At 41.0% G+C, this 12256-nt stretch overlaps 1 protein-coding gene across 4 annotated transcripts in view; it reads right to left on the bottom strand.

Annotated features, from left to right (window-relative positions):
• Positions 1 to 2890: 2890 nt before the first annotated feature.
• The window catches only part of LOC121437315 (melanoma-associated antigen B4-like), a 170320-nt gene continuing 160954 nt past the window's right edge, over positions 2891 to 12256 (bottom strand). For 3 of the 4 annotated variants that reach the window (XM_041637174.1, XM_041637175.1, XM_041637173.1), the window contains 4 exons: positions 6638 to 6774; positions 5302 to 5388; positions 4642 to 4715; positions 2891 to 4533 (listed from right to left, as the gene is read on the bottom strand). In XM_041637174.1, coding sequence (XP_041493108.1) covers positions 3339 to 4508 — 1170 coding nt within the window. In that variant the 5' untranslated portion in view covers positions 4509 to 4533; positions 4642 to 4715; positions 5302 to 5388; positions 6638 to 6774 and the 3' untranslated portion in view covers positions 2891 to 3338. Of the gene's footprint in view, positions 4534 to 4641; positions 4716 to 5301; positions 5389 to 6637; positions 6775 to 8936; positions 8995 to 12256 lie in introns of those variants that run through there. The other variant, XM_041637176.1, reaches the window with a different exon arrangement.

The raw sequence follows: 12256 nt of genomic DNA, 5'->3' as shown, positions 1-12256 counted from the left end.
TTTCATCAGTTGCTGGATGGAGCCTCTCTGATGATTATGCTAGGCAGAATATATTATGCTATAGCAGAATATCATAAGGAATCATTTCATTGACTTTTTTTTGCTGGGCGTGTTTGGTTCTATCTTGGGTTTCTGGGCTATTGGGATATCTAGTCACTGGTTCCTGGTCCTCCACAGTGTCAGACATAGGTTCCCAATCATGGCATGGGTCTCATACTGGACCAGCCATTGAATGGCCACTTACACAATTTCTGTGCCTCTTTTGCCCCAGCAAACAGGAAAAACTGTAGGTTGAAGGTTTTGTGGCTGGGTTTGTGTTCCAGTCCCATCACCAAAAGCCTTGCCAGGTTGTAAGAAATGGCCAGTTCAGCCTCTGTACCCCCTCCCATTTCAAGGAGTCACGGTCATAGATTCCTGGGAGTTTCCATTGCACTGGGTTTCTATTTTGCCCATGAAATACCCTCAATTCCAGTTATCTCTCCCAGTCCTCTCTCCCTCCTCCCTTGATCTCCCCAATCAGCATCTCTGCCTCTCTCACATACACAAACACATACTCACACACATATTGGAGTTCCCAATTTGACTTGAAAAGTACTAGTTTTTGTTTTGTTTTGTTTTTTTTCTAGACAGGGTGTATCTGTGTAGCCCTGGCTGTCCTGAACTCATTCTGTAGATCAGGCTGGCCTTGATCTCAGAGATTCATCTGTTGCCTCTGCCTAACAAGTGCTAGTATTTAAAATGTGCACCACCACCTCCCAGCCTAAAACTTTATTCTTAAGCCTGAAAAAAGAAAATGTCAACCAGCATGTGGCTAGTGTTATTAAAAAAAAATATGCTTGACTCGACGTTGTAAAGCACCTGTAACGCCAGTGCTCAGGATGGAGAAGTAGAATGTTACAGACAAGCTAGCGCTATGCTAGAAAACCCTAATTTAAAAAGCCAAACCCAAACCCAATCAAACAAGTATATGCTAAGCCACTATTCAATTACAAGAAACATTTGGGGGAAAGACAAGAAGATAAAATATGACCCCCAATATGTGAATATGACCCACAAGTTGCTATACAGTATGTTTTCCCAAGCCCTTTACTGTTTTGACACAACCTCATTGCCATCTGGGGACATTTGGGAATGGAGACTAAGGGGCCAGTGATGTATCTCAGAGAGGAGACTGCTTTTCTAGTGTGCACTAGGCCCTGGCTTCAATCCCTAGCAATGCATAAGACAGCAAGGTGGCTCACATCTGCAATGCCAATATTTGGGAGCTGGAAGCAGGGAGATCAGAAACTCAGTCATCCTCAGCTACATCTGAATTTTGAGGACAGCCTGTGCTACATAAGGCCTTATCTATAAAAAGAAGATAAATAGAATGCCAGCTGGGAAGCAAGAGGACAATGTGGACCCAAGATGAACTCCTGTCCAGTCTTGCCACTCACCAGCCATGTGATCACTTGATCTTGAGGGTAACTCCCAAGCACTCCAAAGATGGCTCTTGATGGAGCTAACTTCAACACTAATATCATGTGGGACCATTGTAATAATTAGGCTAATAAACAACTGGCAAATGTCTGCATATAATTGTGTATATAATGAATGCTATCTTTATTATTTTGACACAAATTAATATTCAAATTGAGCTTGAATATTAATTTGATCTCACCCATACTCATTCAGAGGGAAAATATGCTCAACAGGAGATTCAATAAATACCAGCCCAAAATACAGATTTGCAAATAAGTCACGATACTTTCTCTCTAAAAACTAAACTATCTTAGATGTGAGTCATTCTTCCCAGGCTGAAGAAATATGAAGAGCCTAGAATTAAAAAAAAATGGTCCTCCCCTACCAGCTGCTCATCCTCTGGATATATTTTCTAAACTATATTGCCACATTGCCACCAGATCCTAGATCTTAGTTAGATTTGACCAAACAACAATCCCTTGTCTCAGGCTCTCCCAGGCAAAAAGAAAGAATGGCCGCCTGGTGGTCTCTAGGTAGCAATCGGAAGTATTCTTGCCCGGTTTACCAGGGGACCTCTATGGAAGTCTGGTATAGTGGTGCACACCTTTAATCTCAGCACTTCCGGAGTAAAGGCAGGAAGATCAGCTCAAGGCCAGCCTGGTCTAGAGATCCTGTCTCAAAATCCAAGACAAATAAACAAAAATTCCTTAATACAGACAATGGAGCAAGGCAGAACCTCCAGGATGCCTTCCCACACAAGTATCAGCCAGGGATTTCTCTCTGCTTCAGCTGGAACCCCCAGAGAACCACTTAATTTGATCCTGTGATTTTTCTCTTTTCAAAGACTCACTAAGAGTTAGGTCTCTGGCATTGGCTCAGGGCATTTGCACTTGAGCTATTTACAAATAAAACCTCACAGCCCAATTTACTTCTTCTTGCTTATTATGTCTTTCCAATCATCTCCCCAGATTCCATCTCTAGGAAGGGAATGTGGTTATTTATCCCCATACTCCTCCTAATAACTGTGCATGCTCAAAAAAAAAAAAATCTAACTTGGCACTATAAGATGGCTCAGGTATTAAGAGCATTTTTTCAAAGAACTAGGTTCGGTTATCAGCACCCACAAACTCCAGATTCAGGAAAGTTGAAGTTCTCTTCTGACCTCTGTGGGTAACCAGGGACACGTGTGATAAACACGCATGCATTCAGGCAAAATATTCATACACATAAAAATAAAATAAATACAACTTTAAAAATATATCCAAGTGATGTTTGGCAAATAAATGAATCAATAAGCAGAGATTTTAAAATTTTATTACCATTTTTCCTGTTTGCTTAAACAAACCAACACATTACAGATCTGACTAAAAGTTTGTTTTTTTTTTTTTTTTTTTTGGTTTTTCGAGACAGGGTTTCTCTGTGGCTTTGGAGCCTGTCCTGGAACTAGCTCTTGTAGACCAGGCTGGTCTCGAACTCAGAGATCCGCCTGCCTCTGCCTCCCAAGTGCTGGGATTAAAGGCATGCGCCACCATCACCCGGCCTGACTAAAAGTATTAAAGCAACTCAAAGATTGACCATTGAATAGTTTCCCTACATTTTCTCAAAATCTGGTACAAGAACAGATGTAAGTAATCAAAAACTTGCATTGCAAAGGAAATGGACCACACTTTCAATTATGAAGACGAGCACTGAAAAAAACATCTAAAGAGAAAATAGATGAACCAATTATCATCATCTAAAACCAGAACACAAAGTTGCACTATAGTGTGTTCTCCGCATGGCCCAGACTAACACTGACATTCTCCCCTTACTTAAAATTTTGACTGTCCCTTTTAAAATCAGTAATTGGGTTGCCCCATGTTGTTATCAAAATGGTACTAATCCTCCATGGGGCCATTTCTGGAGCCCTCATCTCTCAATGCCTGATTATATAAAGATGAGAAATACATTGGTTCCCTCCTTGTAAATTTGGTCAAAAATTCAAGAACTTTCATCTTGGTGGTTTCAGAGTAGGCTCTTGGACCCCACAGGAACACATAACGTGGAGGATAACTCTCGGGCACCTGCCTATATTTCAGATAATTTTGCTGCACTAAATCTCTAGTGAGGAACTCCCTGGGCTCCCCATAAATGAAATGCTCCTTCCCATCATATATTCCTAACATATTCAGGAATTCCCACATGCTTTCTTCAGAGGCACAGTCCCCCTCTATGAATATTACACCCAGAATAACTATCAGGAAGGCATTTCTAGGCAACCTCCTGTTGTTGTCATCATATGTGAGGTTTAGTGTGTTGGTAAGCACGTAAGAGCTGCTTACAGGATCATCTTCCTTTATATCAACGCCAAAAATCATCTCTAAGCACTTAGCAGCTTCCTCAAAGATGGCAGGGAATTGTTTCTTGTGGTCTTTGGTGAGAACCCCGAGCATTTCCATTTCCTGGATAGGTTCTTTCATTCTATATTTCAGGAGCAGGAGATTCACCAGTTCAGTGACCTTTTGCTTTTTGAGATTTTGCCATGCGGAAACTTCGTCTGTCAACTTCGAAGTGTTTAAACTCTCTTCTTCTGGGCTGCCATATTCTTCAACTAAGTTGATATGTGAAGTAAAGGAGTAAGAGCTCTGGTAACTCTGTGAAATACTCAGCATCCAGGTAGCAGACTCTTCTGCCTCATCTGGATTGCTCCAAAACAGAGGATGTGATAAGGAAGCGGAAGGTGAGGAAGCACAGAAGGAGGGCAAAGTGAATCTTAAAGAGGCAGATGATGTAGACAAGATGCTGTCGCTATAAGTGGCTGCCCCTGCCTCCTCGGCCTCATCTTCGTCGTCCTCCTCTTCCTTTTCATCCTCTTCCTCCTCTTCTTCTTCTTCCTCCTCCTCCTCTTCCATTTCTTCCTCTTCCTCCTCATCCTCTTCTGTTTCTTCCTCTTCTTCCTCCACCTCCTTCTCTTCCATTTCTTCCTCCTCCTCCTCCTCAGCTAATCTATATATTTCAAAAGCATCCTGGAAAACTTTCCAGAGGCTGAAGTGTGGATAGTATGACATGATGAATCTGGCTGGAGATGGTAGGCTGGAGTATAAAGCAGGACAGTGGGTGAGTAGGGAGAGGGAAAAGTATTGTGAGTGGCCCAGCTAAAAAAATCTCACCCCCTCATGAATCTAACAAAAGTATACTTACAAAACTTCTTTGTAGGTGATTGTCTCAGAGCCCTGCTAGCCAGCTGCTTTCCTTGTTGTGTGTCCTACTGGAACCTGAAGAGGGATATGAGAAAGGTCCTCAGCATATAGGCAACTGGAAGATCCTAGGGCCCCACAGTGAGGTATGTGTCTGGGTACTTTGGGAACTCCCTTGGTTCTGGGCTTTGGGTAGTAACCTTGGTGCCCATTCAGGGTGTGCTTCTCACCTTGACTACTTGACTCCCTGGGACTTTTCTATGTTGTCATTTGAGGGGAGATGACTCTCATCAGAACCCTCAGCTCAATTTCTGATTGACAGCTCTCGAAGATGAGCTGAGAGGACCTCCCACACTGAAGACTGCATAAAACCTGAAGTACTCAATGCAGCTGGAAATCCCAAATTCCAGGAGGGCCCCCTTTGAGTTTACTTTTATTATAGAAGGTTTTAGATCCTACTCAGCTGTTGGACTGAGACAACCCCTAAGGATAACACCTCACATTCCCGAGACAAAGAAGAAGAAATAAGGGAACCCCACCCTAAGTATTATCTGTCAAGGGCCTTTCCTACATGCTATCCAAGAGCACCAAACTCTTGTTTCCATCTCCTAAATAAGAGATGTACTCCTTTCTCAATCGGAACCCTCAGAGCCTGGGGTTATACCTCTGCTGGCTGTAACAACTGCTTCTGCGTTACTCTCGGTACAGTTTGCATGCCACTGGACCTACCATATGCGAGCTGGGCAAGGGCCTGGAGCATGAAAGAACACACAAGAGACCTGGGTTATTCAAAAGGAGATCAGCTGAATGCTGTTTATTCAAATTTAGGGAAAACCTTAAATACCTACCTGTTGCACAATGGAATGCCCCCCAGGCAGGTGGGAAATTACCACACCCAAGGTGGAGTCAACAATGCCCTATAGCTAGTCAACAGGAGGGGCAGAAGGAGCATAGAAACTAACAGGATATTTTAGCTGGCTGACCAGAAACTGTCCTCAAAATGAAACCCAGGAGCAGGGATAGACCCATGGGCCCTACAGGTCCCCATTTTATATAAATTATATGACTAGGCCTGTCTTAGGTGGCATTGGACGTCAGGCAATACTCCTTACCCATCATGGGAAAGCATCCAGGTCAAAACACACTTCCTGTCTTGGGTTTGGGCAGCCCCCCAAAAACCTTTCCCATCATTGGCTCACTAGTCAACCGTCACTGGGTTCTGCCAGATTTGTGCTGAAAGATCCTCCAGAGGAATAGCTAAGAGGACTCACCAAGTGGCGACATTGACCTGAGCTTGCCTTTGGCTCTAGCTCCATGAAACCATGAAGATGATGCTCCAGCACATATAAGCACTCCTTAAGGAGGCTGAGCCTGCTCAGTAATTAATAAGTCTGCCAGCAAATTGGAGCCCTTTAAGTAAGGTCTCAGCACTGGCAGAAAACCACGCCATCGCATCGGCGCAATCCTCCTGCATTTCACCTCTCCACATCAGCGCAATCCTCCTGCATTTCACCTCTCCACAACAATCTCCTCCCAAAAGGCAGGCTGCCTTCCTTCTTTTACTAACTTCTTTCTTATCAGTGCAATCTCCTTTTCTAAAGTGTCTTTTTTTCTCTTTTATATCCCTTTTATAACTCTTAACTTCCTGCTCCTCAAAACTCTTAATAGAACTCACAGATTCTACACCCTGAATCTCCTCAAAGGTTTTGGTCAAATACTCTAATTGCTCTTTTAATTTTACCTTCTCCCAATCAGAAATATTAAAGCCCCCTGCTTGTAGAAACCAGGGACTAAACTCTCTCAAAAAATTAGGCAATAAACTACCTTATACAAAAGAAAACTGTCTTAAAGAACTCTTGTGCTGTCTAGTTTTAATACCAGTGCCTTCCTTGCCTTGCTTCTTTAAAAGAACTAATAACTGGCCCATTAATCAGCTGTCAATACTGGAACAGAATTACTTGCACCCATTTTCAATTCACACTCACCAATCAATTTCTTACCTGCTGGCCAGCCTTCCCAGGGCGATCTCTCAGGGGTCCCCTACTTCCCGATCTCACTGATGGGTCTCCAACTGTAACACCTGCTTCTGCATTACCCTTGGTACAGTTCACACACCACTGTACCTACTGTAAGTGAGCTGGAGAATGAAAGAATACACAAGAGACCTAGGTCATTCGAAAGGAGGTCAGCTGAATGCCATTTATTCAAATTTAGGGAAAACCTTAAATACCTACCTGCTGCACAATGGAATGCCCCCCAGGCAGGTGGGAAATTACCACGCCCAAAGTGGAGTCAACAATGCCCTATAGCTAATTACCAGGCAGGGCAGAGGGAGCACATGAACAAACAGGATGTTTTAGCTGACTGACCAGAAACTGTCCTCAAAATGAAGCCCGGGAGCAGGGGTAGACCCATGGGCCCTACATCTGGCAACGGTTTGTTCCTCTGAGCAATGCTTTGAGATCACTAAGATAGAGGAGATGATGTACCACATCCCTCAGGGAATCTACAAGCTGACAGCATGGGAAAGGAAGCAGTCCTAGAAAGGGAGGGAGGGAGGTTGTACCCTCAGTTCTCACTCAGAATCATTATCTTAACTCCTGGTGGTCCCGGACTCCTTGCTATGCTGACCTGACCTATCTCCTCATCACACTATTGCCTCTGCAGACCAAGTTCCTCAATCCCCTGAGAATTCAAGGCAACACAGAAAAGGTACTAGACTCCCCTTCTCGGCTAAAGTCACAGACATACACAAAGGCTTTCCTTCGCCTCCCTGGAACACTGCATAGAAAACTAAAATGGCATCAAATTCAATGACACCTGTCCCGGGTCTGTTGAGAAAGGACAGTCATCTTTACTGTTTAGCAAGGACTGCCTCAGTCTCCTTTGACCCGAAGTGTGTCTGTTTAACCAAGACCTCACCATCCTGAAACACTATAGTTCCTTGGCTCTTTGGAGAGCTTGTGGCAGAAGTCAGAGTCCATTCCATTAGAACATCACAAGCTAAAAGAAAGGATGGCCTCTCATAGTTATTGATTTAAAGGATTGTTTTTTCACTATACCTTTGCAAAAAGAAGATAGAGAAAAATTTGCCTTCACAGTGCCTACTTATAACAATTCTCAACCTTCGAGGAGGTACCACTGGACAGTTCTCCCCCAGGGTATGTTAAATAGCCCCTCCCTGTGCCAATATTTTGTGAACCAACCATTGCAAATAATATGCAAGAAATTTCCCAAATCTATAGTATACCATTACATGGACGACATCTTGTTATCCGATTCAAACATGGATACCTTGAATAGACTGTTTGAAGAAATAAAGATACTTTTACCTAAATGGGGATTGCAATTAGCTCCTGAAAAGATTCAGAAGGGAGATTCTGTTAATTATTTAGGTTATAAAATAGGTTTGCAAAAAATTAAGACACAAAAAGCACAAATTAGGAGAGATCGCCTACGGACTCTTAATGACTTTCAAAGGCTGTTAGGAGATATTTCCAGTCTACGACCAGCTATTAGAATAACACCTGATCTAATAATTCATTTGAATAAAACCTTGGATGGTGATAAAGATTTAAACAGTCCCAGAGAATTAACAGCTGAAGCAGAAAAGGAACTGACAATGATTGAGGAAAAATTACAACAGGCACATGTGGACAGGGTGAATCCAGAGCTCGATTGTATTCTCGTCATACTACCATCAAAAATTTCTCCTACAGGAATTTTAATGCAGAGAGATGATATTATTTTGGAATGGATCTTTTTACCACATAAACCAAGTAAGAAACTGAAAACTTATGTGGAAAAAGTCTCTGAGTTAATTATAAAAGGCAAGCTGAGACTTCGTCAACTAGCAGGCATAGACCCAGCAGAAATTATAGTGCCTTTCACTGCTGATGAACTAAAGAAATTATGGGAAGATAATGAACCATGGCAAAGAGCTTGTGCTAATTTTTTGGGAGACATTAATAACAACTATCCAAAAAGCAAGAGGCTTAACTTCATAAAGAGAACCTCTTGGATTCTTCCTCGAATCGTCCGTGATGCTCCAATAACTGGAGCCCGTACATTCTATACTGATGCCAATAAATCAGGGAAGGCAGGTTACAAATCAGAAGACTTGGATAAGGTGGAACAAAGTCCGTATAATTCTGTCCAGAAGGCGGAATTATATGCCATTCTTATGGTGCTAAGGGATTTTAAAGAACCTATTAATATAGTTACAGATTCACAATATGCGGAAAGAGTTATTTTACATATTGAAACTGCAGAATTTATACCTGATGATACTGAACTAACCTCATTGTTCCTCCAGGTTGAAGATTTGATCAGGAACAGGCTTTGCCCTATGTACATAACACACATCCGATCCCATACGGGTCTGCCAGGTCCTCTAGCACAAGGTAATGCAGAAATTGATCAATTATTGATTGGTAGTGTGCTACAAGCCTCTGAATTTCATAAAAAACATCATGTTAATAGCAAAGGTTTGAAGAAAGAGTTTTCAATTACATGGCAACAAGCTAAGGAGATTGTAAAGAAATGCCCTACTTGCTCTTTCTATAACCAAACGCCACTGCCTGCAGGGGCTAATCCAAAGGGCACCCAAAGGAATGAAATCTGGCAGATGGATGTGTTCCACTTTGCAGAATTTGGCAAATTAAAATATGTACACCACACCATAGACACATATTCAGGTTTTCAATGGGCTACTGCCCTGAGCTCAGAAAAGGCTGATTCAGTAATCACACATTTATTGGAAGTTATGGCCATCATGGGTATACCTGCGCAAATAAAGACAGATAATGGTCCAGCATATGTATCTAAGAAAATGAAACGGTTTTTTGATTATTATAATATAAAACACATTACAGGTATACCAAATAATCCTACAGGCCAGGCAGTTATAGAAAGATCAAATCGTACTATAAAGGATATGCTGAACAAACAGAAAGGGACTGAAAATACCCCCAGAAATAGATTACATAATGCTTTATTAACCTTGAATTTTCTTAATGCTAATGAGAAAGGAACGACAGCAGCAGAAAGACATTGGATAATGGAAAAGTCTGCTGAACTAAATCAACCGATTTATTTCAAAGATGTGCTGACCTCTCAGGGGAAGCCAGGAGATGTGCTACGTTGGGGAAGGGGTTTTGCGCTTGTTTCCACAGGAGAAGAAAAATTGTGGATACCATCAAAATTAATAAAGTTTCGATTTGAAGAGGAGAAACCTCTTGGAAAGGAGAAATGACAACTCATCCACAATGATGATATTCATACAGGTGGTAAGAAAAACATATAGAATGGGGGCAGGGTTCTGTTCTTATCTCCACAGGAAAACACTCATCTTTGAGAAATTCAAGGGACCCTGGATGTTTGGATACTGACAGATGGAAAAATACCTGCCCAATAGGAAATATCAAGAAAACTGAATGGGTTGTGTAAGTAATATTAAACCATATTTCTAAATTTATAAAGCTGGTTTTGAAGTTGGACTCTGGCTCAGTCCCTCTCCAATTCCAAGCCTGTTAGTAAGAGAAAAACCCAGAGTTTCTGGAGTTTCTGTCTCATGTCAAGAGCCATGATATGGGACAGAAAGAAATATGAGTTTAGAAAACATCTTTGCTTTTCTTCATATCTATCATACTTTTCATTGAATATATCTATCATGTCTTTCATTGAATATATATATATATGTCTATATATGTCTATATGATTAATGTTTAAGTTTTTCATAATGAACAATGAGTTTTTCCTGAAGTGACATTTGAAGTTTCCAGGAAGAAGATGGGGCCCCATAACAACAACTCCACCTGGTTGATATGACGTCATGATACTGATAGCGCTACTACAAGACCTGCTTTGGGTACCAGCTGCACAAGACAGTTCCAACTTGGTTAGCTGAAATGGTGCACATCTAATACAACATTTTGGCCAGACCTGCACGAAAATACTCAGAGACTATTTGCAATTTTAAAAGACATTATCTTGAAATTTAACCATCATTTTACTTTCACAGGATCCCCCAGAAAGAACGTCGCCCCTATGACAGCTGGAAGTAATTCTAGAGAACGACGTCCCCTCTCCCAGTAACGTTTGCCCTTGGGTTTAGGGACATCATTTAGGGGTTGATTATAATTAGTATATGATTGAGGGTTGGGGGAGGAATTTTATAAGCTCAGGGATCATTTTGAAACAAAAAAAGAGGGATGATGGGATAATAGACAAATATATTGGTATAGATTCTTGTATATTGATACAAAGTTAAATTATATTGAATATTGTACACATGCATGTTTCTACCTCTGTTTAAAACATTTTTATGTATTGACATATATTGTATTGATATATATATATATATATATTGTATATATTTACCATATTGCAGTGTACATTTCTACCTCTGATTAAGATACTTATATAATATTTGTGTATTGATATATATTTACCTACTGCAATGTATATTTGTACATTGTTTATATTTGGAGGTCATTGTCCTCATTTGTTTCAAGGTCGTTTATTGTCTTAGTCTTTAAGTTAGATAGATATTGAGAATTATATAGACTAATTGTCATCTAAGTTTGTCATTTATAATTAGACTAATCAGGTTCTTTAGATATATAGAGATTATACTCAGTATAGTTAGATAATCTTCAACCTCTTCAAAGAGCTGTAGAAAATGGCCTTTAATCTAACTCAGAGTTTCCTGATAGTGAGATACAATTGCTCCTGGCAGCACTGCTCTATTCCCGAGAGAATGTTGAGCACCAAAAACACTCCATCTGGAGCCTTTCTATTTGGCAGAACTGGCCTTTGGGCAAAGAAATGCCCATACCTCAACCACTGACACAGATACAGAGCGTGCATCAATGGATAAAACAGGACTGTCATATCCTGCCAAGACAGGGTAAGATAGTTTTGAAAAGTTCCTTGCCTTTAATAATGGTATGTCAGTTATGTTAGGCCTTAGCCAAAATTGGTTGACTCAACGTTGCAAACGAGACTTTGGGTGATTGCCCAGGTAGTCAGTTGTCTCTGTCAATTGTTGCACATTTTGGATATATCTCGTTTGTTGAGTAGTGTTTATTCCCTTCTCAGATCTTTGACTGAGTTGAAGATTATATAATTGTAGTTACTCTTTACATTATTTGGACTTCTTGAGATAGAATGTTTAGCAAAGCTTTTGTTCTCAATATTGTTTGTTGTATTTATTATTTGTTGTTATTGTATGTAGTTGTATTTGGTTTAGTTCTGTCTTATTTAGACAAAAAGGGGAGATGTAGGGATAAGTCCCGCCCCTTAAGGGGCGTGTTCGCCTCGGGCTAATGTCTGCCTATAAATTTGGCGAGCAAGCTCCGAGCTCTTGCTTCTGCTTTCCTGGTCTCCGCGGGAACGGTGGTTCTGTAAGTCTATTTCTACATTAAAGCTATATATATATATTTTTACACTTTTGGTAATAAAGAGGGCAAAGGAATTCCAGATTGCAGAGGGCCCATAGGTTGAATAACCTTGTTGGTGGCCCTGAGATCTGTCACCATTCTCCATTTACCTGATTTTTTTCTTAACCACAAATACAGGAGAATTCCAAGGGCTGGTAGATTCTTCTATATGTCCAG

The sequence above is a fragment of the Microtus oregoni genome, unplaced genomic scaffold, assembly GCF_018167655.1.
Source record: "Microtus oregoni isolate MIOR12 unplaced genomic scaffold, Mior012 000052F_000, whole genome shotgun sequence".
Classification (NCBI taxonomy): Eukaryota; Metazoa; Chordata; class Mammalia; order Rodentia; family Cricetidae; genus Microtus; species Microtus oregoni.
This window is presented reverse-complemented; position numbering and strand designations above follow the sequence as displayed.